Source organism: Mustela putorius, unplaced genomic scaffold (assembly GCF_011764305.1).
Source record: "Mustela putorius furo isolate JIRA1106 unplaced genomic scaffold, ASM1176430v1.1 tig00000765_pilon_pilon_pilon, whole genome shotgun sequence".
NCBI lineage: Eukaryota > Metazoa > Chordata > Mammalia > Carnivora > Mustelidae > Mustela > Mustela putorius.
In genome coordinates this window covers 3,140,808-3,167,487 of record NW_025421470.1, presented here as the reverse complement: position 1 = coordinate 3,167,487, position 26,680 = coordinate 3,140,808, and the positions used below count along the sequence as shown (strand labels likewise).

Sequence of the window (26,680 nt, the reverse complement as noted above, 5' to 3'; positions counted from 1 at the left end):
CACTAAGCGGTGAAGTTGGGGTTGGGGGTACCTGCTCGCCCATTCAGACTTTCTCCCTCGGTCCCTGGGATGTGTTCTTACAGACTCAATTTTAAAAAAAATATTTTTTCATTTAGATGATGATTTAAAAAAAACTTTGTGTCTTATAAACACTGCTTTTTCTTGTAGAGACAATACGTGTTTGAAAGACATTTTCCTGCAATGAGCTATGTAGGTGCTTCTGAAGTCTGTTTCTCAAACCTGGGTTCCGTAGAACCCTGGGAGTTGAACATTATTCCCCGGAACCACGGGAACTCTTTCCTTCAAAGGAAGTGGCACACATCCGGGTCTCCTCGGCCACCGTCGTTCTACTGCGTGGGCCTCCCCTGCTGATTAAGTGGGCGACTGGCCATTTCTCATAAGACACGCGCTGGCCCACCCGTGGTCCGTCTTCCCTCCCTCGCCGTGCGTATGCCACAGGCCCCCGCCTCCTGCCCTCCTTTCTCTGCAGGCCTGAGCGTCCGTGGGAGAAGAGGTGGACGCACCCCGGGTGTTCCAGGCCCTTCTCTTTCCTGCCCCTGATGAGGCCCCCCGACGGGAGCCACGAGGAGGTCCCCTGCGCTCGTGCCCCCATCACTGTGGCGTGTGCACCAGACCGCACCTCTCAGCCGGGGGACCTCATCACCGCAGTACGGCCCCGGACCCCCAAGTAGGACCCTCCGCTCAGACATCACACTGTCTGGGGAAGTGCCCTTCCCCCGCCACACACCCGCCGGCTCCCTGCAGCCGTGGTCCGGAGGGGCTTCTCTGCACAGGAACTTCCCTCTGGAGGCCGCCGGCCTCACGATAGGAGGCATCTCTGTAGGCTTCTGACGTCACCTCGTGCTGGGACCCCGGGCACCCATGCACGAGTGTCTGAGCACAGAGACCCCGGTGTGTAGGGTCAGCACGCCCGGCTCTTCCTGCCCGCTCAGGCCCCAGCCAGGCCCCAGCCAGGCTGGTGGAGTTCCAGAAAAGTGGTTTTACCAAAAGTTACAAAAAGACCCGGATTCAGGGCTTGGGGAGGGGCAGGGCTGTTGGAGGCTGCCGCCTGGTTTCTGAAGAAGGGCGTCTGCTTCCCCGGCTCCTCGTGGCCGTGGGTCTGGCTGTCGGTTCTGTGACTTCGCGTGTGTCCTTCCTTCTTTGCATTTAGGTAAAAAGTGTTCAGTTCTTATCAAGATAGCTGTTTTGTTTTGTTCCCACTAATTTGTATTTGTAATTAATCCCGTAACGTGGAACAGCCCATCACGCATGGTACAGGTCCCCTACTGCGCACGCCCTCACGGTTCCTCCCGATCCTTGTCCTTCGGGCTATCTGCGGCTTGTCACTGTGCTACACACACGCTATGCTTGTTTTCACTTGTCCCGTGTGAAATCTTTCCCGTCGTGCAAAGCCGTTTTCACACGCGCGACGGTTTGCCTTTGCCAAAGCTCCCCCACCCCACCCTGCGTGTGTCACGGGGACGGAAGGACAGGGGTGCGGGCGGGACACAGGCGGGCTGCTGGCTCGGGCCTTGTCCTTTTCTTCAGCTGCTCCTCATTTGGTCAAGTCGCAGGTGGGGTCTTGCTCTGGTGTGACTTCTTGGGTAGTGGGAACGCCCAGCCCTGGGTTCACCGCTGTTCCCGTTTGGTCTTGCAGATCCGAAGGACATCGCCTGCTTCTCGTCCCTGGCGGTGGTAAGGACCTGCTTCACTACTTTTTTTTTTTTTTTTTTTTTTTTAGGATTTTCTTTATTAGAGACCGAGAAAGAGAGCACAGCAGGGGGAGAAGCAGACTCCCCGCTGAGCAGGGAGACCAGTGCAGGGCTCCATCCCAGGACCCTGGGATCATGACCTGAGCCGAAGGCCGAATCTTACGGCTGAGCCCCCCAGGAGATACACTTTTCCCCTCCCTCATACAGCGCTCTTTCTTGGGCTTCCAGACCCCATGCCCCACCACCCTAGCTGGCCCCGCACAGAGGGCTTTGCTGGCCCCTCGCCTCTGCCAGACCCCCAGAGGCGCAAGTCCCCATCTGTGCCCTCCCCGCCAGGGATCTGCACAGGCCCTGGTGGTCAGCACCTCCCCCCAGCAGGGCCATCCCCTGAGCGCCACAGTCACACAGGCCCCTGCCCCCTGCCATCCCTGCAGGGGCCTCCGGGGGCCTCAGAGGGGCCACAGCTAGGGTCATCTCCCCACTTCACTCCATGAGCTTGCTGGGCTCCACATTCCCTGTCTCGGTCAGGGAAGCCCTGTCCTCACTGTGGGCAGGCTGGATCCTCGGGATTCCTAAACACGTGTTCCACCGCTCTGGCCCGTGGCCCTGGCATCTCTCCTCGAGCTCTGCAAGTAGTTCCCCTTTGCTCCTGCAAAAGCCGTGCTTCACACGTCACCTGGGAATATTTTTTTTTTTTAAGATTTTATTTATTTATCTATTTTTAATTTTATTTACTTGACAGAAATCACAGGTAGGCAGAGAGGCAGGCAGAGAGAGAGAGGGAAGCAGGCTCCCCGCTGAGCAGAGAGCCCAATGTGGGGCTTGATCCCAGGACCCTGAGGCCATGAGACCATGAGACCGTGACCTGAGCCGAAGGCAGAGGCTTTAACCCACTGAGCCACCCAGGCGCCCCAACCTGGGAAGATTTCTTTGCAGCAGGAGTCAGAGCGGGTCGCTGACTTGATTGACTTGATTGACAGCCTCCTGTGGCTCCCCGTTTGCTCACCACCAGTGCCTCCTGGTGGCAGCCGGTACCTTCCTAAGCAGATATAAAAACTCAATTTTGAAAGTCACTGCCTTCGAACAACAGGCGAAATTTTACAACATTTTAAAGCCCATTTTCCTTCCACGAGCATGGATTTCAGAGTTTATAGGGATCTGGGTTTTGTTGTGCTGAGAGTTAACCCTTACAGCTGGCCCGGCAGCGCCGTCCGAGGTGCCCAGCCGAGGGAGGGGCCACACGCGTCTCCTGCGCGCACTGACCCTGCCTTCTGAACCGTCTACTGACCCAGGGGGACCTTGGTTCCTCTCTCACCAGAGGAGAATGTCTCCCAGTATTGTTTCTACAGGCTTTTCCTTTCAAGGTCGTTTAAAAACATCAAAACCGTGAGGGAAAGTGAAGTTGACACAGTCGGCCCCGAGACCTCATAGCCGGTCCTCGGTCATTGTTCCCGAGAGGACCCTCTTCTCGCTTTCTTTTATCTGAGGGTCTAGAGCCCCCAGTTAGGCCTTTGTTTTGTTTTATTTGTTTATTTGAGGGAGATTGAGAACAGGAGCACGAGGCTAGAGGGAGAGGGCACGAGAGAGTCCCCCAGATGCCCAGCACGGCGCCCAATGCAGGACTGGATCCCATGCCCCCCAGCTCGTGACCTGAGAGTTGGTCCCTCGACCGACTGAGCCCCTCAGGCCCCTCAGCCCTGTGTTTTATTTTAATCCTGCGTCTTACTGGCCCTTGGCAGCTGTTCTGAGAGGCTCGTGCGGAGCGCCCTTCCTACCCTGCGGTCAGGTGAGGCGTCTGGCTGTTGCGTCCGTAATTGCTAAGTGTGCTTTTCTGTCCCCGCAGCCGAAGGGCTGTGAGAACGGCACGCACAGGTTCCGACTGCAGAAGCAGATCTTCACGGACGACAAGAACAAGCCCCTGGTGAGTCGGACCAGCCTCCGCTGCTTCGCAGAGGTCAGAGCCCAGCCGCGGTGACAAACTTAGGTCTCGTATTTCTCCTGTAAGACCCGCATTTGCCTTGTGCAGTTTCTTTGGACTTGAAGTCTGTCATCAGCCTGAAAGCAGCACACTTGGTCCACGACCGTGGGCAGCATTCAGCGTCCCAGGCACGCCCTAGGTCAGGCCGCGCCTGGAGTGTCAGCCACAGGGTCCCCCCTGTCCTGTGGACTCCCATTCTGGGGGGCCGGTGTGGGGTACAGACGGGAAGCCAGCAGGTTCCCGCAGCAGTTAGCCAGGCAGGGAGCCCCGGGGGGCGGGGCGCGAGCAGGCCCTGGTTCCGGCCCAGTCTTGGGAGCCGTCCCTAAGCAGGGGGCATGGATAGCACGGGGCGTGGACAGCAGGGGGCCTGGACAGCAGGGGGCGTGGATAGCAGGGGGCATGGACAGCGCTTTGAAGGAGGAGGGGTTGGTTTGCACCGACCTGGGCCAGGGGTTCAGGAGCTGGTCAGGGAGGCCTGGGAATGGGACGTGGGCCCAAGAGGTCATGAAGAGAGTCATCTCCCAGGCCTCCGCCCTGACACTCCCATGTTCCAGAGGGGGAAACTGAGGCAGAGTGCTCAGGGACCTGCCCGGTCCTGCTCAGAAAGGAGGCCTGGAGGCAGCACGGCAGGCCCCTTGGCTTTCAGGGTCCTTCCGACCAGTCCTTCCTGGGGCTCTGCCGCACAGCCCTGAGCCACGGGGACACTCAGACTCGGCTTTACACACTGAAATTACAAGCTCTTTTCTTTTTAAATCAAACATCTTAAAGGATAAATGTACCAAATGGGCTTCTTAATTTTTTTTTTCTTTACTGCCTACAGAAACTTATTTGTGGTGGTTGAAATAACAGGAAAGAGAAAAATGATGTCTTGTACCTCTTAGTTCTTGGAATTTAGGGAAATTCAACTGGAGTGCTCTAATCTCTCTACTCAATGCTCAGTGTGCATTTTAAAAAGTTGGGTGTCTTAGTTTGGGCTGTTGTAACAAGAATACCATAGACTGTGCGACGTAAACAACACACATGTCCTTCTGGAGGCGGGAAGTCCCAGATCTAGGCGCGGGCGGGTCTGGGGTCTGGCAAGGCCCACTTCCCGGCCGGCCGCCTTCTCCGGGATGCTCGAGAGAGCCCGGGGGGGACACAAACTCTGGGGGCCTCTTCTTACGAGGCACGGACCCTGTCCTGAGGGCTCCGCCCACCGCAGTGGGGCTCGGGGTTCCACTCAGGAGCTTCGGAGGGACACAAGTACCGGGTCCACGGCGTCAGGTGTTAATCGATGTCTGACAGCTGTAAGTCCTGCTCGTTACTGAAGACTGACTTCTCCGTGAGGCGAGCCCCCGGGCCCTGTGTTGGGGCGCTGTAATGACCAGTAAAGCCGGACGCATACTTCCGGTGTCACTTCCCTCTGCCCTTTCCTGCTTCTGCTGCCAAAGCCTGTTGACTAACGTGTCACCGAGGGGCCCGGGCAGGTCTTGTTTCTCCGGGTCTGGCTATACCACGGGCCGACCCTGTCGTGCCCACGACCACACAGATTTTGGTCCCTTGTCTCTTACATGGCAGGAAGGGCTAAGGTGCTGGAGGGGGCTGGACCCCATGAGGGTCACCAGCCAGGATGCCCCCCAAGCTCGACTGGACACCCTGGTGTCCCCTTTCCCAGAATGCCCCGGCTCAGATCCCCTGGGCTCGGAGTTACGCGTCACCCACCCCCTCATCACCGCCACTCTGTGCCCGGCGGGACGCTGACTGCCTTCCTGGCGGCTTGTGTGAGGAAAGGGGCCAGTGCGGAAGCGAGGAGGAGCGAAGAGGAAGGGGCTCCGCGTCACGGAGCCAGGAGGACCCGCTTCTGTCCTTCGGGTCTTTACGACGGCCTCGTGGTGGTCGAGATTTGTCACCTTGTAGTCACGTGTCATTGCCCAGCCTTGGCTTCTCTGAGGAGCCTTCTGACGGGCTGTGGCTCAGTGGACACTTACGAGCGTCGAGTGGGTGTCTCAGTGCTAAAGGTGCCTTCCACGTGGCACGCCAGTGGGAGCCACGAGTCTGGGGGATGCCCTCCCGGCACAGTGTGGCTGCGGGCCCCTCCGGGCACGGCATGGGCTTCTCACGTGAACATCAGCGTGTTATTACACGCTTCTCCCCCCGCTGTGTCTCCATGTGTGTCTGTTTTAATCTCAGGGAGCCCCGTTGCTCTCTGATTCGGAAGCCTAGGAGTGGGGCCCCCTGGCTGAAGAGGCCCCGCCCCCTGCCAAGGGCACCACAGGTGCCGTGAGACCCTGCAGGGCCCTTGGTGCGCAGCTTCCCATGTCCTGGTCGGCCCAGGGGGTCTCCGGCTCTGTAAAGAGGCAACTCTGCACCCCTGGTTTAGTTTGGAAAACCCACCGTGACTTCCCAGTTCCCCTCTGCGCCCTCCAGACACGCAGAGGACCGGAATTTGGTAGCGGGGGCCTTTCCAGCAAAGGCCGAGCTTGCTTAGATAAAGACCAGAAGTGCTGGATCTGGATCTGGCTTTCCGCCAGCCCGGCGAGTGGCCCAGAAGTGCTTTCCAGAACCGGGAAGGGGCAGGTGGGTCTCAGCGTGCAGTGCCTGCTCCAGGCTAGAGGCTCTCTTCTGTCAGCTGGGCAGGAGCTCTTCACTGTCTGTCCTCTGTGTGTCTGCTTGCATGCCGTCCCCTGGAGAGCCTGCTTAGTGTTCACGAGCACCTGTCCTAGCCTGAAACCACAGAAACCCCGAGGAGAGCGCCGGCAGTAGCATCTCTGCCCTCGGGCCTGGCAGCGTCTTTGTAGATATGTCTCCTGAGGCGAGGGAAATAAAACCAGAAATCAAGTGTTGGGATCTCTCAAAATAAGCTCCTGCACAGTGAAGGAAACAACCAAACAGGAGAAGAGACTCGCAAATGACAAATCTGATAAAGGGTGAGTCTGCAAAACCCGTGAAGAACTTAGCTCAACACCACAAAACATACAGTCCTATCGAGAGCAGGCAGAAGACATGAACGGACATTTCTCCAAAGAAGACACCCAGACAGCCAACAGACACACTCTCGTCATCAGGGAAATGCAAATCCAGACCACCTGAGAGCCCACCTCACACCCGCCAGGATGACGAAAACCGACAACACGAGAAACGACCGGTGCTGGCGAGGACGCGGAGAGAGGGGGGCCTCGCGCTGCTGCCGGGAATGCGGGCTGGCGCAGCCGCTCTGGGAAACCGCGCGGAGGGTCCTCAGAGAGTTAAAAATGGAACGACCCTGGGACCCAGCCAGCGCACTTCTAGGTATTTACCCAAAAAATACGAAAACACTAATTCAAAGGTTACAGGGCCCCCGTGTTTACAGCAGCTTTATCTACGGTAGCCAAGATGTGGAAGCAGCCAAGTGTCCACTGACTGATGGATGGGGAAGGGAGAAGTAGGGTGTGTGTGTGTGCGCGTGCGCGTGCGTGCGCGCGTGTGTGTAGGAATATTACTCAGCCATAAAAAGAATGAAATTCCCCTGTTTACCCCAACATGGATGGAGCTAGAGAGTATTATGCTGAGCAAAATAGAGAAAGACAAATACCGTATGATCTCACTCCTGTGGAATTAGAAGAGTAAAGGGGAAGAAAAGACAAACCAGGAAACAGATTCTTAACTCTGGAGAACACACGGATGGGCCCCAGAGGGGAGGTCGACCGGGCGATGGGGGAAGAGGTAGGGATGAAGGAGCGCCCCGGGATGGTGAGCACCGGGGCCGTGTGGCGGTGACACCGGAAACTGTAGGCAACTGTACGGGAATGAACATTAAAAAGTACCTTATTGAAATAGTATCGTAACTGTTGATAGCTACACATGGTACCAACTGGACTGGAAGCAATGAATCTGGAAGTGGTTCTTCCTGTAATTGGTCTGGAAGTTTTTTTCCTATAGTTCATACATGTCCTAATTTAGACTCTTCATTCATTTGCAAGTTTGCTAGAATAACATCTTTTATTCAGTGATGTAATCTAGTAAGATTTGTAGAATCTCATGGGTGTGGGGACAGTACTCATGAAACCAATGAAAGCACACGTTGACCGGTTTCTGTGGATCATGATTCATACCTTAAAATTCTTTGAAACAAAACGAAACCTGTCCTGCAATTTCAGCCTTGACCGCACACCAGACTGACCTGGAGCCTGTCCCCCGAGAGGGCTGAGACCGGCCCGGGGTGTGGCCGGAGCGCCAGGCTCCCTCCCAGCCCCCGAGGTGGCCATGTTTCACTGTGATTCACAACCGTCGGTTTGGTCTCCTGAGCGGAACCGCTAAACAGCGGCATTCTAGAGAGAGAAGTTTCTTTATTGCAGACTCCAATCCTAGTTCTCTGTTTCCGTGTGCTGGTACGGAGTTGTCCTTAGGAGGATGGGCTGTCCCACTGGGACTTGTCATCCTCACCCAGAAACACCCGCTCATATGCTTAAATGTGAGTGTGTCCCCATCACCGGGCCGTGTCGTGGTCAGACGTCCCCTTCTCGGTGTTGGGGACTTTGGGTCGCCTTCTGTCCAGTATGCGAGTTTCTGCTCTTCCGTGGAAGGGGAGTGTAAATATCGCGAGAGGACCGTGACACGCTTTATCTCTTTCTTCTTTCCTAATTTAAGTACGACTTGAAACTTACCTAGGTTGTAGTGAGATACATACAGTGAAACTGTTTGACTTTGTGGAAAGCGTGAGATGCACAGAAACATTTCTTTGTAAGTCTTGGACCTTCACGAAGAACATCTTTAGATCCTCCCAGCTCTGACTTGACCCCCGGCCCCGAACTGGGGAGCGCCGTTCTTTAACGAAGGCAAACGTTGTCCTCCAGGACTGTCCAGGATTGGAACTCACAGAATATTGGACGTGCTTTATGAATTGTAAACTAATGTTATTTCTGGTCACAGGTGTCCTTTGTGAACTCCTTAGTAAATACAGGGTCCTGTAAAGAGCTTACTGACCTTTCCCCTAATTCTGTCATTCCGTGATAACTGTTGTCAATTTGGAATCCAGCTGCTTTTTTCCCCTATAATTAGATAGTTCCCTCTAGTTACCTAGACACGTAATAGGCATATACTGAATGTTTTTTAAGATCATAATGAAAAATGAAGTTTTGACTTTTATTATTTAATGGGACATAAACGTTAAAATCTCACCAGCTTTTTCCTTCCTCCCTTCCGTCCTCCCCAACCGCAAAGAGATGTGTCCTCTACATGGACGCCCTTGAGCAACGTTCAGTTTATGGTGTTTTCCCAACTTTCAAATGGTCTTTCACAAATAGAGTCCTGCATTGCTGGGTGCAAGGATTTTGCGTGCTTTTAGTTGTTCCCCAGAGACACACGGGCGCTCGGGGACGTAAGGCAAAGACGCAGCCCCGCAAGGCCCCACGACCTAGCGGAACAGCGTCCTGCTCAGGACTGGCCTCGCTCAGCCAGGTGCGTGCCCTGCTGACAGCTTTTCTTCTCTCTCTCCTTCCCGATGGGATTCGCCTCCAGGACCCCGAGCTGCAGTGCTTGCTGCCGTCCGACGGGAAGCACCCCGTCCATCAGAGCCACGTCATGGTCCTCCCAGCCGACGGCGGGGGCAGCATGGCTGCCATCAGCTTCACCGGGGCCTTGAGGATCCCAGTGAGTACATGCCCGGGAGGCGTTTCAGGAAGGGGCATTTGTGCCTGCGGTTGACGATCAAGCTTAGCAACAGAAATCCGTGGTCACATAACCCATGAACTCTTGGGCATCAACCCGAGGTTGCCAGCCGGCAGTCATGGGGCTGAGTGAGGCCGCAGTGTTTGCCTCACACTAAGCTTTCAGTTTTTCAAAATCATTGCCTCCACGTAGAAGTCACCCGTTTCACAAACAGGGCTTCCCCTCTCCACTTGGGAAACCAGTAGGTCTGGCTCCAGCAAGCCCCTCATCCCGTGGCTCAGCCCCTCACTGGTGCTCCCCTCCGTGGCCCATGAAGAGCCTGAGTGTCGAGCCTTGGGGGGGGCACGTCCCCAAGTCCTGCTGTGGGGGTGTGGGTGAGCCCACTTGATTTTCTTTACCCTTTAAAGTGCTTTTAAAAAGGAGACCAGAGCTGGTGCGTTGCAGCCACACGTGCTAAGAGAAGAAATAAGGGACGGGGGTGCAGAGCCAAGGGAAGAGACAGAAGCCCCCGGACACAGGCACCGATGGTGCTGGGACTCTGCTCTGGTCCGTCGTTTAAAGATCAGGTGCTGGTCCTGGTGAGGCTGGCTCCAGGCTGGTGTGTGGCCAGGGCGTGAAGGGGGTCCAGCGAGAGGCTTTTCCGCCCAGGGCGTGGAGCTGTGGTGAGATCTCTTGTTGCTTTGGGTTTTTCTTGTCTGAAATCCATGGGCTCCTTCAGCAGAGCATGTGGGGGACCCACAAAGGACACGTGGAAAATGTGTTCTAACATGGTGAGCCACGGCAGGCGATGAAGGCAGAGCCCAGGGCAGAAGCATGCAGAGGGGGAGATTGCGAACACTGCCCAGGTCAGAGAGGATATCCAGACCCGTGGGGTGGCCAGGCGTGTGGACCGCGCCTAGAAACATCTGGACTCCCGCCCCAGGGTGTGACAGGCAGAGGAGTTCCTGCAGAATTCACACACAGACGAGACAGCCTCGCCGGCGTGGCCCTCGGCGAGGAAGGGCTGAGGGAGCACGAGCCCAGAGGCCCCTCAGCGACCGGGTGAGGCAGGAAGCATAAATGGTGCGTTCAGAGAACGGGTGCTTGAGAACAGAAAGTCCTGGCGGCACCAGACGACGCTGGGCGGCTGGCCAGCGGGCAGCGTGGAAGACCAGGCCGGGGCCCCCACAGCCACTGAGAATGTGGGTCGGCTGCTTCTAAATAGAAAGTTGCCTTTCGCATATGATGGTCAGTAACAACTAGTAACTTTCCCGGCGGGGCCTTCCTGTGCGGCTGCTCGGCCGGGGTCAGGGCAGAAGGAGGCACTGCGGCCCGCTCCAGCCAGATGTGCTGGGTGTCCCAGGCAAGTGTGTCACCCATGCTGAGCCTCCGTCTCCTCGTCTGCAATGGGGCTCAGGGCCTGGCGTTATGCTTAATGTTCTGAGGATTAAACAAAGTCACTCAGGGCAGTACTGAGGCCACACAGGGCATGTGGTCCACGCCATCAGCCCCGCACGCATCCTCGGACGGGGCTTGCCACTGCAAAGCACAAACTCACGTAATTTCACAATCACAGAGACTGAGATCCGTGTTCTCTGCCTGGTTTGGCCCCTGTGCGCACACGTGACACCTTAGCATCACCCCGTGTCTCACCCAGACCTCCCGGAGACATCTGGGACTCGTGTCATGATGCCACGCCTTCCCAAGAGTAGAGCTCAAGCAGAGCACAGACAGGACTCTCACAGCAGCTGTCAGACTGTGGGCCCTGGGGTCCTCGTCCAGACCCACATTTCTCTTCCCAGTGTCTTCCCCAAGCCCCCACTTCTCCGGGTGCGGGTGCAGGTGCCGGCAGGCATGCGTGCTATGACCGGTGGGAAGCCCTGTCCTGTGTGTGTCGGCCGCTGCGTAGTTTGCAGGGGTTTCCAGCAAAAGGAGGGAGAGCGTGCACCGTGTCGAGGCGGCCCTTCCAGGCACGCTCTTGGAGGACTCCTTCAACAGCTGAGTTTCCAGAGCGATGTGGTGTAGGAATCAGGTCAACACGGGCTTTCATGGACTCTGATCTGACGTCAAGAAATTGGGTCTCAATCTGTAAAGACAGGGGTGGCCAGAGTGGCCATGGGTGGGTCCTCCACCCCACAGCCCCGGCCGCCGCCACCCCAGTCCTCGGGCGGGACCCAGTCCCGAGGATGCCAGCTCCCCTCTCCCGGCAGCGTCGGCAGGTGCCCCACCAGACAGAGATGGCGGCTGTTTTTACAGGAATGAAGGAACTAGAATTGTGTTACTTGTTTCCACAAACCTGCTGTGTACGCTCGGGGTGAAGACCGGCTCTCTCCGTTTCAGGGTGTGATCGAGTTCTCTCTGTGCTTGCTGTTTGCGAAGTTGGTCAGCTATACGTTCCTCTTCTGGCTTCCTCTGTACATCACAAACGTGGGTGAGTATCCATTGATGGAAACACCGATGCTACGTTCCTGCCGTGGCTGTGATCCAGACGCTCTTTTAGCTCTGGTTTCTAGAGTCTCGTGAGACATACTGTTGATCAAATAGTGTGGTTAGTAGAAAAGTAGAGGCCAGAAGAGAATTCGGATACAGAAGCCATAATAACCTTGATGGGGCTTAAGGGGCCCCCTCTTCCATCCTGGCTGTGGCTGCTGGCGCCGTGGGGCCCTTCTATCTGGGGCAGCCCGCATTTGAATCTAGGCTACACCCAGCGTCAGGTCACACCCTCCCACGTGCAGGGGAGGCCCCCGGGAGCGGAGATAATAAATGCTGAGTCACCTGACCTGGAAATTGCTCCTTGGAGAGGAGCTCTAGTTCTGGGGACAGCTGGCAGCCTGTGTCATGTTTCCTGAGTCCGGCCGCAGCTGAAGCTGCAGATAGGTCAGAGGCACCAGCCTGTGGGCTCCGTGCGCCCCTGTGCCGTGTGCGACCACAGAGGGAAGTCAGGAGAGCCATCGGCAGGGAGGGCCCTGGAGCCTCCGGGCCAGGAGCTGTGGGTTGCAGGGAGAAAGGAAAGAAAGCAGGGCCCCCTGAAAGTGTGGGCTCTGGGAAGGTGACAGCGAGGGGAGATCTGGAGCCTGGGGCTTCGCAGAGCACAAAACCACTGACGGGGAGGAAGCCCTTCCTCCGCCCTGTGGTCCTTCTGGCCGGACTTGGAATCAAATGCCACGCGACAGGTGCCCGGAGAAAGTCACAGTTGAGAGCGCGTGTATCAGATATCCTCGCAGACGGGGGCGTTGAGACAGGCCACACGAAGCTTACGTGGGCACAGGAGCGGCTTGGGTCTGGGGGCCCAGGGGGACGAACGCGCGTTGGCAGGCAGGTGAGAGGAGAGGTGTGGAAAACCCCCTTACGCAGATCAGTTCCTGAAGTAAAGGGGCGTCTTTGGTAATAGCTCCCTTCCTGGGGAAGGCTCTCCTTCCCCCCATAAATCTCGGCGGCTGTGGGGGAGGCAGAGAGCTTTTCCTGAATCTGTTGCGTTTTAATTACTTTAACTCAGAATAAATTTTTTTAGATATTGATTGATTGATTTAGAGAGAATGCAGGATTGGAGGAGGGAGGGGAGAACCTCAGCAGCCCCCGCACTGAGCTCAGAGCCTGGCACGGGGCTCGATCTCACAACTACTGAGTCACCACCTGAGCCGAAATCAAGAGTCGCACGCTTAACCAGCTGAGCTACCAGGCGCCCCTTTAACTCAAAATGATCGTCATGTCAAAGTGGCCCGTGTGGGGGCAGCCTGCCCTGGGCCCCAGCACCGCGGATTCCCGACGGTTGTGAGGACCAGCAGGGGTGGCCGTGGGCCCGAGGCAGAAGGGCTGGGTTTCCCAGGGACGGCAGTTGAGGCAGTAAGGGGACTGCCCACGTGAGGGGGGCGGTAAGGAGCTGCTCCCTGTCGGGTGACTCCACGAGGGCAGGCAAGCCCGTGCAGTGTAGACAGGCGCCCCGCCTTCTTTCTTCCCCTGTTCCCTGTGACTGTGGAAGGGGTGACACGTTCAGGACTCGAGTCAGACGTTGCTGGCTTTTCCAGACCCGGTGATTAAAAAAGCCAAGTCCCTTACACGTGGCACTGAGGACACCAGGAAAGGCTGGGCTCCATCCCAGCTGCTTTCCCCGCCCCTTCTGCTACTCGGGCCAACCTGAGCCCTCCGGGGAGCCCCGCGCGGCTTCCTCCGCTGCTGTACATGGAGCTCCAGTCCCTCCAGACCTGAAGCCTCCGGGTCAGCCGGCCGGTGCCCGCGGCCCTCCTGTCCGTGTCGCATGGCTCTTACCACCTTCTCTGCTGCGTCCCACGCTACGGCCGCCCCTGGGGGACACCAAACCAGAGGGGATGGTAGTCGGGTTGAGCCGGGCGACTCCTCAGTTCTTGGTAAAGAGCAGCGCTCATCTTTTCTGCGAGTCTACCGACGTGGCAGGCTGCGGGGTCAAGTCCCAGCTGCTCTTGGTGTGAGTCACCCTGGGGACACCAGAGGGTGTCACGTGGGGTCTTCCTTGGCTGTGACTTGCTCACAAGGACACGTGTCATTTTCTCAGATCACCTGGACGCCCGACAAGCCGGGGAGCTCTCCACCCTGTTTGATGTGGGCGGGATCTTTGGTGAGTCCCTCCTGCCCTCTTGTCCTTGGCCGCAAACTTGGGGGGCGGTAAGTGAACGTCTGGGCCCGTGTTCTCTCCGAGCTGACTTACTGTCGGGAGGAACGTGTGTTCCCCAAAACGTCGCATCACCCGAGTGGACGTATGGCCTTCCCTCTGGGGGACGGTCCCCTGTCCCGCGTCTGACTCAGAGCCCGGTGTGGTGCTCCCTGGGGAGCAGGGGCCCTCCTCGAGGTAGGCGGCCGCAGGAGTATTAGTGCCGTCACGGTGAAGGGGCTTCGCGGCCAGCCTGGACCCAGACCCCAGACTTGCCTTCTGTCTCCCTGGAAGATGCCCCCGGGTCGCCCCCGTCTGCCCACAACCGCACGGGGCCTGTTCACTGGGACGGCCCCCTGCTAACGGTGAACGTGGCCGGAGACGTGGCCAGGGACACGGAGGAGGATATGATTCCCTTATTGCTTCTGTCTTGTACCCTCTGCGTCCTCTCGAGGGGCTCTTGCCCTGGGGACCCGGGCCGCTCCGGGCCTCACCTCTCTGTGTTGCAGGTGGGATCTTGGCGGGTGTGATCTCAGACCGACTAGAGAAAAGGGCGTCCACCTGTGGCCTGATGCTGCTGCTGGCGGCCCCGACGGTGAGCCTGGGCCCCCCCACCGCACCCCTGACCTGCCTGGGCCCCAAGTCTCCAGAAGCAGCCACCCTCCCCACCCAGCAAACACTGTCACGTCCTGCCCAGACTCAGCCCCATTCGTGGCTCGTGGTTTCTGGATACAGACTCTAGCCTCCGAACCTCTTAGCACGCCCCATGGGCCTGCCGAGCTCCCTCCCCCGGGTGCCTCCCGTGTCCCCTGCAAGTGGCCGGCCCAGCTCTTCATTCATCCCTGGCTCCCTGGGGGGCGTTCCTCCCCGCCCCTCTCCTCCCCCCCCCAGGCTCCTGCTCAGCCTCTGCGATGCCCCACCTCCCTGCCCCTGCCCCACGGTCACCCTGGATTCTGCTTTTCATGCATTGGGTGGCACACGACCCTGGGCAGGTGACCTTCCCTCTCAGGGCCTGTTGCCTCGTCTGAAAAATGAGGGTGCGGTAGCACCCCGTCCCAGAGGCAGTGCGAGGGTTTCTAAATCAGTACCGTTTTCCAGTCGTGTTAATTTCAGGAATAATCCTGTCACCCATCAACTTGCTCTGTAAGCGTCTGCGCGTCTGCCACTCTGCCAGGCCGCGTCCCCAGGACAAGGCCCAGCTTGGGGCCTGGGACCCTGACCCTCACAGATCCTCCGATGGCCTTTACTGGGGAAATACGTGTGGCCCCCGCCACAGGACCCCTTCAGCGCTGCAGCTTTTCGGGGGGCAGGGGACAGTGTGAGGAGGGGACGGTCACATGGAGCCCAGGGAGAGCTGCCCAGGTTGCTGAGAGCGGGAGGCGCCGTCGGAACCCACGCAGGGGCCGATCCTGGGGACTCCCGCGGGCTGCCCGAGAGTCCCTGCCTGGCTTTTTAGACAGATGGGCTCCAGGGCGGTGTTCGGCCGCCTCTGGTAACCCGCAATTCTCCTGTGTTCCTGCCCTTGCCAGCTCTACACGTTCTCCACCATCAGCAGAATGGGCCTGGAAGCCACTGTCGGTGAGTCCGTGCAGCTCTTCTCCTTGTGCAGTAGGGTTCCGTCCATGCAGCTCGCGGAGACAAAGCGGACAGCACGGAGGCACTTGGCTGGGCCAGCTGGAGCGCTGGTGTGGCCACAGCAGGCCCATGTCCCTCTCTGGGCGGGACACCTGCTCCCAGGGAGAGGCCTGTCCGTCTGCAGGTCAGAGCGCTGCCGAGGGAGAGCAGAGGCCGCTGCTCCGGGGCCGCCGGGAGCCCCCCAGAAGGCGGCAGGCAGGGCCGCGGCAGCCCGAGCCTCCCCCATGCGGGCGGGAGTGAGCCGGAGCCAGGCAGGGCCCAGCCTCCCAGCTGGCTTCCGTCAGCGGCCGTTCTGGGAGCAGTGCCGGCCGCGGAGGGGCTCTTCTTAGCTTCCCTCCGGTGACGCCTCTGACAGCTGCTAAGTATTTCTTCTGTAGTAGCAAGCCGGCAGCGGGGACTGGAAAGGAAGCAGCCTGTGCGTGATCCCGTTAGAAGTCTCCAGAAGGCAGGTCACTGACGCATGGGACCGTGGGGTTCCCCATGACCCACTGGTCCAGCGGCTTCTGCCTACAGTGTGAACCAGACGCTTGAGAAAATGAGCCTGGGGGGTGGCATAGAACGCGTGTGTTCAGAAACGATCATGTTATCCTGCCCTCAGGAACTCAGCTGCACTGGGTCTCCGGGTTCCCCTCAGGGACTGCCACCAGTGACTGTGGGCGCTTAGAGAGAGAGGGGGCCCTTTTCTCTGAAGAGAAGGCCGTGGTTGGAGTTGGCACAGTGCTGGCACCAATGATAGGGAGCCCTGGCATGCCCAGGGCACGGTCATGCTTTGGACACCAGGGTTCTGCTTACTCCTGGGAGGTCCCCAGCTGTCCCCGCTGAGGGTTGAGGATGCAGGAGTACCAGGTCCTCCGGACACAGCCAAGAGCCTTTGGGGGTGCATGAGAGGACTTCCAGAGCTCCGTGGGCAGGTTTGAAGGCAGATGCCCACCGCGCTTGGCCCAGCGTGTCCACTCCCCAGACGCGTGGGCCGCCTTCCCTTGCGCCCGCCTTCCGCTCAGGCCAGCCCTGCGCCTGACCCTGGGCTGCTCACCCCAGGGCAGCTGAGGCTGGGGAGGCTCTCCCAGAGGGCACTGCTCTGCTCCTAAATGCCTCCTCTGGTTTCTGGTTTCCCACAGCCATGCTGCTCCTGAGCGGGGCCCTGGTCAGCGGGCCGTACGCCCTGATCACGACCGCCGTCTCCGCCGACCTGGTGAGTGGCCCCACGGCTGAGCACAGAGCGGAGGCAGGAGCCCGTCCCTGCTGTCGTCCTTGGCAGACACGGTCACTCTCAGTAAAACCGTGTCTTGATAGAAGCAGCTTTCCTCTGGGAAGGAGTCCGTGCTCCTAAGTCTCTTCCGAAGCAAATGCAGGGAGATGCTGCCCCCAGTCCGTCCCAGCAGAGCTGAGGGACTCGTGTGAGGCCCGAGGTCAGAATCCAGCTCGCTGGCCCCCTCTGTGCTGCCCTTGCTTAACCCGGGGGCTGGTGACGCTGCGCCCTGGAGCCCGGCCGCGGGGCCCCAGATCAGAGACCCAGTGGGGTCGGCTCCCCCTTCACCGGGCCACCGCTGTGCCTGGCCCGCCCTCTGCTGGTCTGCCCTGGGATCCAGAGGAACTACCGTGCCCCCTCCTCCCAGAGGAAGAGGGTGCTGACAACGTGACCTAGGACTAGGGATCAGGAGAGCCCGGCCCCCATGCTCTGGGACCCCGTGGAGGCAGGGCCACCGTCATCCACCTGACAGGAGGGACGTTTCAGGCAGTCGTCAGATGCCCCCACCTTTAGGGAACACTGCACCAAGATACAAAATGTCCTTTAAAAAGTCGTTTCCCTAAATAAACGGGAGAAAAGAAACAAATGTCCCGTAGAGAAGACTTTACTGGGTGCCCTGTCCTCAGGGAGGGGGGCACGCCTCGCTGTCCTTAGGTGTGGGCTGCACACAGCGACTTCTCCCAGCGCAGGGAACCATGTAGCTATGGGGAGACCTGGCAGACCCTGCCCCCTGCCAGGGAACCAAGGTCAGTGCTGGCAGTGACAGGGTGTGACAGCCTGCACCCTGGGCATGTGCCGTGAAGGTGGCACCTCCCCTCTGTGGCCTCCGTCCCCAGACCCACCACCCAGCATCCCTGCAGAGGGGCATCCCGCTCGCGACGGCATCCGAGAGAGGGCAGGCGTCAGACGCCGTCAGAAGGCGTGCTGGCGGAACATCGTGTGGTGTCCCGGACAGAAGGACCTAAAGTAACCATTAGCTAAAAGCCCGCCTGTTAGGGGATCCTGGCACATAGGTGTCGGGACCTTTGCTGCAGCAGCTGGGGCGCGGGAAAGTGGGTACAGGACACGTACTCCCCGTGTGCGATCTGGGCCACAGGTCCGCGCACCTGAGACTGCTCTAAAAGTAAAAGCTCATTTAAATTCATAAGCAGGTCCCCAGAGCTGGTTTGTCGTCGGGTGGGCAGGACGGCCGGCCTCCTCGGGCATCTGGCCTGGCACCCCCCCCCCATCAGGCCTCCGAGGCCCCGGAACTTCGCTAACCCCCGCCCCAGGGACACACCTCTCTCAAGTCCTTCTAGAATCAGACCCCGAACTTCCCGGCCACTCGCTCATTCTCCTACTTGGCAACCCAGGCGGCTGCGAACCCCACACCTGCCCCCACCCCTCCTCCAGGGCCAGGCGTCTGCCCGACACTGTGCCCTGCTCAGCGGCTCCTGCCCCGTCCTCCCCACCCGAGACGAGCTGAGGCCCTGCTGTGCCGGGTCAGCAGAGAGAAGCAGAGGAGGGGCACAGGGGAGTCCAGCAGCAGGCCCCCCTTTGTGCTGAGGGTGCACCCATGCTCTTGCCTGCACGGGGCACAGAACATTCTGGAAGGGTCCACACCAGACCACTAACAGTCGTCTGCCCCATGGGATCAGAGGATAGAAGAGGGACTCCCAACTCCAGAAAATGTGGATTACAGCTGGTTATCGCTTCATGGATGTGCTTTATTTTGTATACTTCCGTGGACACACACACAAGCACCTGTACTTACTGTCTCGGGTTTATGTGTGTAGTTTAGGCATCTGGGCACCATTTCTCCCAATTAATTTTTCTTCCTTTATCGTCCTCAGTGTGTGCTTCTTTCTCCCGTCTCTTTGTCTTGCTTTCTGAAAACCAGAGCTCCTGTGGGTCTGTCATTTAGGATTTGGTGACTCCCCACATTGGCTTCTTGGGTCCTGCCTGCCTCCCCACCCTCCTGGGCATTTGCTGAGAACTGGGTGGGCGTTTAGGTGGTACAGAGCCGTCCGGCACATGTCCCAGAAAGCCCCTCGCAGGAACGGGGAAGTGGGCGTTAACGCTGGCGTAGCTCAGGGCAGGGACGAGTGGCGTCCGTGGGTCTGTCTTCCCCACTGGCTGGTGGGCGGTGCTGAGTAAATATTTGCTTAAGGAAAAATTCTGAGAGTTCTTTCAACCAGAATATGTTTGGACAGAGATGTCTGATGAGGTTTTACTGTTGAAAACCCTTAAACTTCATGTACCTTTCCAAAGTAAGTTGGAATAGAGTAGAGTTTAAATTTCTGACGGAAAAACACCCCATGTTTTGAACTGCTTTGCCAAGTTGTTAAGGCAAATTGCTGTAAGAAGGTGCGGGCTCGTTTCTCGCTGAGGCTGCTGGATGTGCCTCACGTTTGCTGTCCCCTCTCTCCCAGGGCACGCACAAAAGTCTCAAGGGAAACTCGCACGCCCTCGCCACTGTGACCGCCATCATCGACGGGACCGGCTCTGTAGGTGCGTGGGTGTTTTTAGCTCTAAGAGTTCATCATGGTCATGGGGAACCACACTGTCCACCCTGTCACATCCCGATTAACCAGATGCCAAGGATTCCAGATGTTTCGGTAATATTAGGGTGGGCTGGCCTTTTTTTTTTTTAACTGCATAAAACACTGTTTACGCTATTGTTACAATGCTTATTCTAAAAGAAAGACGATTATTGGGGCACCTGGCTGGCTCCATCGGTAGAACATGCCACTTTTGATCTCAGGGTTGTGAGTTCAAGTCCAACACTGGGCATAAACTTTACTTTAAAAACAAATAAAATTCAAAAAAAGATTATTTCTCAAGAATCAGAGATTATTTTTAGTTTGATGGTATCATCGTGCTAGTAAAAGTATCTTTTTTTGTCTACAAATGAGTGGAACACCATAATCTAAAAACGCAAAGGTTGATATGGGATTTGGGCATCAGAGTCTTATAAATGGCAGAGTCCAGAAGAAAGAGCGGTGAGACACGATGGTTCTCTGCAGACACAGGGAATGAAGACGTCAGCAAAGACTTACAGGAGGTCCCCTTTCTTAGCTGATTGGACAGAGGGAACTTATTTCAAAATTTAATCCCAATACACAATACGTGTATAAAATCTAACTTGGCAAAACGGGAAATATCTCTCAGGTCATAAATGTGCTCACATGTACTCGATAATTTACTAATCATTTTTATGAATGGAAAAATACAGGTCTCAGAGTCACTTAAAGTTCAGTTAGTGTTTCAGCAGAGTTGCCAATTCACGTTAATAATTTATGATAAAAACCAGCCGAGGGAAATTTGATGAATGCCGTTGCCGCAGAGTTCAGATAATTGTTATCGACAAGTTTAGATAATGAAAAAAGGAGCTCCTAACAGTTGTTACTGTGAAAACCTGATGTTTGCTAGGACCTAACCATGGCACGCACACGGACGGTAGGAGTGCGCGGCATGGGGAGGACCGCGGGTGGGTGGGAGAGGACAGGGTCCCCGTGTCCGGCCTTTACAAACATGAACAGGTCCGAAGTGTGCGCGGACCTGGGGGCCGCGGGCGTGGAGGCGTGTGCCCGCGGGTCTCTGGCTGCAGAGGGAGGACGGGCCCGGCACTGGCTGCGGGTACTTTCCCTCCGTGTGACAGAAGCGTGCTCAGGTTTTCGCTGAAGTCAGCCGCTGGCAAAGGGGGCTGCGGGCCGCTGGTCCCTGTTTATCCCTGCCGTTCAAGACGGACAGAATCTGAACCCAGTACAAACGGCAGGAACACTCCCAGGTCCCCAGGCGTACAAGAGTCCGGTGTTACCAGCCTTGTTAGGGTTCTTTTTTTTTTTCTTTAAAGAGGTTCGCTTTTGTCTTTTTTAAGATTCACTTATTTATTTATTAGAGAGAGAGAGAGCCTGGTGGGGGGCAGAGGGAGAAGCAGACTCCCCGCTGAGCTGAACTGAGCCCAGTGTGGGGCTCGAACCCAGGACCCATGAGATCATGACCTGAGCCCTAACCAAGAGTCGGACACTCGGATTTTCTCTTGGCGGCGCCCACCGCCCTGTGTGTAGCTGGATGGAGACAGCCGCCGTCCCGCCTGGACGCCCTCTGCTGTCGCACCGACGCGGAGCCTCAAGTCCTTCCTGCCTCCAGCGTTGGCGGCCCCCCCTCTGCGGTTTCGGGGCACACGTGTCCCCACTGCTGTCTGTTTTTAATTCTTGGAAAACTGATTCATCAGAGGTTACCCTTCCTGGGTTAATCCTTCCTTTTTTTTCTTTTTTCCTTCTCTCCCGTCTTTTTCTCTTTTCTCTGCTTTCAGAGCTGTTCTTGACTTGACTTTCCAACCTCGTCTTTGGTTGCCGTAATGTTAACATCCATCAGCGTTTTTCTGCCCTTTTCGTGCATCCCATTTTCTGTGGGGCTTTTTTTCCAGTTTTATACCTTTATTTGACAACCAGTGATTAGTTCTCATTCCACACATTTTGGAGATTTTGGAGATTTTGATAGATAACTGACATAGCTTTCTCGAGATTCATCTTGTTACACTTCCTGGACAGCCACGCACGGCCACAGTGTGGAACGTTCCTTATCCCTTTGACCAGACAGCGTGGTTGAGCTGGTGTCAGTGCACACCTCTGGAGTTCCCGTCTCCTTCCCGGCAAATTTCCAGATCTTTCTGTGTGCCAAGGGGCACGCATCTCAGAACCCACCCCGTGGACGTGCTTGTGAACGTTGTCGGTGTGTTCTCTGATCACTGTGCCGTTGAAGGCAGGACGGCCCTGGGCACCACCCTTCTCTGTGGGAGCCACTGTGCGGCGTTGGAAGGGAGAGCGTGGGTGCTGTGGGGGAGGGAGAGCCTAGCGTCCGTTCTTGGACGCAGCATGCGTCAGACTGAATCGTGTGATTGCTGATACCGGTTTTCAGGTATAAACGTGAGACTATCGTGTGATCCGACTTAATTTTCTATCCATTTTCTGAGGCTGTTTCGGTTTCCGGGCCGTTCCGCCTCCGCAGTTTGCTCGCTTCCTCCCAGTAGCCCTCCCCCCTGCTGCTCTGGGGCTTTCCTCAGACCCAGACGAATCCGGCCGGCCCTCCACAGGTTCGTATCTGAGACCGAGCCACCAAGCACTTCCTAGAAGCCCTTTGTGCGTGGGATGTATCAGCCGCTGGTCTTCACGGCCGCGGGATCAGACCGGAGTCTGGAGGAGGAGAGCCCGGGGCCGGCTGGGGTGTGGGCCTCGGGACGGCACTGCCGTCGTTGGGGGTCGGGGTTGCTTGGTGGAGGCGCTGGCCTTCCCTGCGCTCCCTGACTCAGTCACTGCCCCCCCACCCCCAATCCCCGAGCCCAGGGCCTCTGCTCACAGTCGGAGGGGCTGTTCCGCTGGAGTGACGCTGACCGAGGAGAAAGCCTGGGTCAGGAGAGTGGAGGGGCGTGGCCAGTCTTTCCTCATGAAAGAGTCGCTCCCACCCTCCCCTGCCTCCGCGTGTGCACAGGCCTGGCTACGAGCAAGGGGTCCTCAGGCCGTCTCCCTCCGGCAAGGAGACCGGAGCCCGTGTCCTTGTCGTGCCCTTGAAAGTCCGTCCTCCAGGGCCGGTGCCGTCTCCCATCTGCCCTGTCTCTGTGGCTCGTAATTTGTTAAATTCATTTGTGGCATATGTCGGTGTTGGGACATGTAGAAATGAGCACAGGGGAGCGATCCACCGTGTTTACCGGAAGCTTCTCTGAGACTTAACACACACGTGATCTTCTCAGGTAGGAAAGTAGTAAGGGCTGTCTGTAAACACGTGGAACAACATTAGTGCACGCGAAGTGGGAAGGACCCCGTACTCCTGCCGCTCGGGGTCAGGTGTCAGGATAACTTTGTGCTTCTTACCGGGCCGAAACGGTGACGCAGCCTGTGCACGGGTCGTAATCTACTCCCGTCGCTTTTCGGACAGGAAATACCTGAACTGCTGCTGCGTTCTTGGGTATCTTCAGGCATTTTGAGGAATATTTGCTTTCTTTCATTTTTAGAGTCTCTCAAAAATCATTTTGACATGATGTTAGACTTACGTAGAAGTTGCAGAAGCGATGTGGAGAATTCCCATATCCTGCGCCTGCCTCATCGCCTTTCCCACGCGTGCATTTGTAACACGCGCACGCATGAGAACATACACACGCGGGTTTGCCCGGACCGCTGGGGGCAGACGACAGACACACCCTCCGTCAACGGGGCTGTGTATTCGGTGTGCGGCGTTCCCTGAAGAGGGAGAGCCCCGGGCGGTGCGCCCCGCTCCCTGCTGTCGGAGTGAGGACGTCCGCACGGGCGCGGCGGCCGCACCTTGCTCCTGCCCGGTTGCAGTGACGCACTGCGTATGTGCGCGTCGGTCAGACGTCGTGCACCCGATGCGGGGCTCTTCCGTAGTTCTCCTTTGGGATTGTTGGACCAAGAGAATGAACGTTTTAGGGTCAATACAAATTTTCAGATTTGTTTCCAGAGACTGTGGAGCCAGCCACGCCCCACCGTGCGGGGCCCTGGAGGGCTTTCCACCCGCCCAGCCTGAGAGGGAGAAGGAGCTGCTTCTACTGCGTTTCTCATTCACAGAGCGGGAGGTGTTGAGCACCGTGCTGTGTGCGCACGGGGCCTGGGTACGCCTTCCGGAGTCTTCCTCACATGGCTCACGTGTGTCTGTTTGCCCCTCCCAGGAGCAGCCCTGGGCCCTCTGCTGGCCGGGCTCCTGTCCCCGTCTGGGTGGAACAACGTATTCTACATGCTGATGTTCGCCGACGCCTGCGCCTTACTGGTGAGTCTCTCTGGTTGTTGACTGCACTCTGGGGACGCTTCTCCAGGGGAGCTGTGGGCCTCGGGGACACTTGGCCTGCGCTCATGATGTGAGGCCTGCCTTTGCGTGGTCGGAGCACATGTCCTGCTGTGCAGCTTCGGGCGGGCCGGTAGGAGGCAGAGAGCAGGGGCACCCTGGCCCTGGGCCCCAGCCGCGTTGTCTGCCGGCTGTCGTGTAGCTTCTCTGGTGGCTAGACGGGCATCCAATGGCACCCGAGACAGGACTGTCGAGGGGACCAGAGGCAGTGGCAGGCCATGACCCACCTCCCGCACAGCGATCCCCCTCGCCCCAGTGCCCCCGCGTCCAGCAGCCCTGTGTGGAAGTGTGGAAGGTGCCCGACTCCCAACACCCAGAGGGTGGGAAAGAAGAGCGGAGGCTGCGGGGAGAGGCTCCGAGACTCGGGCTGCTGCGGGGGCAGACAGGACCCGGCCCGAGTCACCAGTGTGCAGCGCTCCCCCCCCCCCCCACCGCGGTGGCTGGTGGGCAGAGTCCCCGCCCGGAAGCAAGTTGGGGATTTGGAAATCTCAGCTCCGTGGATCACACCAAGGCTCGGATTTTAACTCCAGGGCTCCCGGTTTCAGACAGAATCCAGTGCCACCGTTCAACTCGGGGCCTGTTGGGTTTGAAGACGCAGCTTCTCAGAGTGTTTGTTCCATGTTGGTGTCTGAGGGTGTGGCCACGTCAGCGTCCCCAGATCATTTCAGCTCGGTGGCGGTGAGACTCCACCAGGGAGGGCTGTTCGAGGACTGGAAGGAAACTCCTTCGCCAGTGCTGGGAGCTCATCCGTCCCTCCCAGCCGCCCAGCAGCCCGAGGAGAGGCAGGGTGTCCACAGGGCCCACGGCATCGAGACAGCATAGACAAGCACTGAGGCCCCGGCTGGAGCCACGGCCGAGTCGCCCACTCAGAAACGGGGGGACCACTGCTTGTGCCCCAGGGGAGAGGACAGGAGGTGTCGGGCTGGGCTCCAGCGGGCGCCTCACCGGCAACACGGGCACGTGGGTCCAAGAAGACGAGGACCAGACGGACGTACAGTAAGCAGGCGAGACGCCACGAGAGCTGTCCGGGGAGGAACAGCCCTGGGCACAGAGCAGGGCGAGCTCGGCGAGCAGACAGCGCCAAGTCCGGGGGTGGCTTGGACAGTGAGGCGGAGGCTCTGTCGGAGGGAGACCACGCACAGAATGGAGCACACACGGGTGGTCTGCTCTGAGCCCCCCGGGTGGGATCTCGAGAGCAGGAGGGGCCCCGGTGCCAGCCGGGCAGCCACAGAGCGTGCAGACCGACGTGTCTCGGCTCCAGAAGGACAGAGACGAGAACATGGACATACCCGCAGGCAGAAGATAACCGGAAGGAAGCAGGACCGGCCCCGGCGAGACAGCGGTGTCAGGAGACAGGCCGCCCCGCAGCGGGGGCCGGCGGTGGGGGGTGGGCTGAACTCGGGACGCATCGGTCGTGTGTCTGCTGGACCCCGCCCGTCTGGGACTGAGAAGCTCGGCAGCCCGGGCAGGTCAGCCGGCGGGGTCAGATCCGGGCGCCCTGTAGGACTGTCTGGGGAGCGTGAGCGTGATGGCCGTGCTGTCACGTGTGTGGTCTTACACCTGCGGACGCATGTCACGGGGGCTCCAGGTGGCTGGTGTCCCCACAGGCACGGCATTTCATCACCTTTGACCTTTGACCTTCGGAGCCGTTGCCCCCATCCGCACTGTTTCGTGTCACACGATGCACCGGTCGTCGTCCTCCTCCTCTGCCCTCCGCTCCCCTCCCCTCCCCTCCCCTCCCCTTCCTTCCCCTCCCCTCCCCTCCCCCCATCCGTGTCGTGTAACCGGAGGCTCCTCCGCACGTGGGCTTCGGTGGCGCGTGCCACGGTCCGGTTCCAGCTCCCGCAGAGCAGGAGATGCTGGTGAGCTGGGGGCTCGGGGTCCCAGCTTGCCCAGCAGAAGTGTCCCTGTCACCACCTTCCGGTTATTTTCTGCCTGCGGGTATGTTCGCGTACTGAGCGCCCGACGCACTCCCTGCGTTCCCACTCCAAGCGCACGCGCACGGCTGGAGGGGCACAGAGAGCAGCCGGCCGTGCTTCTCTGCGGGGGACACACCTGTTCTCTTCCGCCCGATCTCGTGGCGTACGAGGGACTTCGAGCTCCTGCTGGAAACGCAAGCCTCGGAGACAAAAGTGTCCCTGCCCCTAGAGCTCCGACCTGAGCCGGGCCCGGCAGAGCCACGTGGGTTTTCAAGCTGTGCTGGGCCTCTCCCAGCCCGCCGTCCCTCTGGGCCCAAGGGCACCGGCCACCTTGGAAGAGGGGGGGACCACCAAAACCAGGCCCTGCACACGGGGCCCTCCTGTGGGGCTGCTGCCGGCGCGCGGGAAGACCAGACCCACAGCCGCAACAGCAAAGCCAGTTCGCCGGTGTCCGGCTTTGCCATTAGTCCGGCTCTGGAAAGTGACTCGGCCCTGTGAGCGGGAGGGAGTTCGAGGGAACGGCGGCAGGTGACGCAAGCTGTCCCTGGTTTATTCCCGCAGCCGCCCCAGAGGCCGCGGGCGAGGGGCCCGCCAGAGCCAGGAGCTCCCCCAGAAGCTTCCCGATAAGATGCGGCTGTTCCAGAGACGGCCTGGCCAGCCTCCCGGTGCCAGGGCCCAGGAGATGTTCACTGGGCTTTCAGGGTCCCTGCACGGCTCTCCAGTACCCAACCCTGCAGGTCTCCGCCGTCGTGGGTCACCTTGTCTTTGTTCCGTTTCTGATTCGGGTATCTTTTGATTGGACTCCTTTCGTTTTGAACATTACTCGATCCCAGAAATGTTAGGCTGAGCTCTGTCCTCACAGCCTTAGCTCCAGGAGCGCGGCATCTGTGGGCCTCTGAGTCCTTTCTGTCCTGAAGGAGCCTCAGAGTCCCCACGGGCAGCCCGGCAGGTGGCGTGGAGGCCGCCTCTCGGGACGCAGGCTCCCTGCCGCAGTAACCGTCTCTCCTCTCCGTTTGGGTGCAGTTCCTGATCCGCCTCATTCACAAGGAGCTGAGCTGCCCGGGGTCTGCGGCCGGGGACCAAGTTCTGTAAGTGCCCCCCGCTCCCGACTTCCCAGCGCCA

General features: G+C 58.4%; 1 protein-coding gene across 6 annotated transcripts in view; it reads left to right on the top strand.

The window, feature by feature from the left end:
* SLC37A1 (solute carrier family 37 member 1) overlaps positions 1-26,680 on the top strand; it is a 69,215-nt gene that overhangs the window by 42,058 nt on the left and 477 nt on the right. For 5 of the 6 annotated variants that reach the window (XM_004762219.3, XM_045084442.1, XM_045084445.1 and 2 more), the window contains 11 exons: positions 1,658-1,695; positions 3,556-3,666; positions 9,166-9,297; positions 11,635-11,725; positions 13,823-13,885; positions 14,428-14,513; positions 15,448-15,496; positions 16,672-16,745; positions 19,214-19,292; positions 23,467-23,564; positions 26,582-26,646. In XM_004762219.3, coding sequence (XP_004762276.1) covers positions 1,658-1,695; positions 3,556-3,666; positions 9,166-9,297; positions 11,635-11,725; positions 13,823-13,885; positions 14,428-14,513; positions 15,448-15,496; positions 16,672-16,745; positions 19,214-19,292; positions 23,467-23,564; positions 26,582-26,646 — 886 coding nt within the window. The remainder of the gene's footprint in view (positions 1-1,657; positions 1,696-3,555; positions 3,667-9,165; positions 9,298-11,634; positions 11,726-13,822; positions 13,886-14,427; positions 14,514-15,447; positions 15,497-16,671; positions 16,746-19,213; positions 19,293-23,466; positions 23,565-26,581; positions 26,647-26,680) is intronic. The other variant, XM_045084444.1, reaches the window with a different exon arrangement.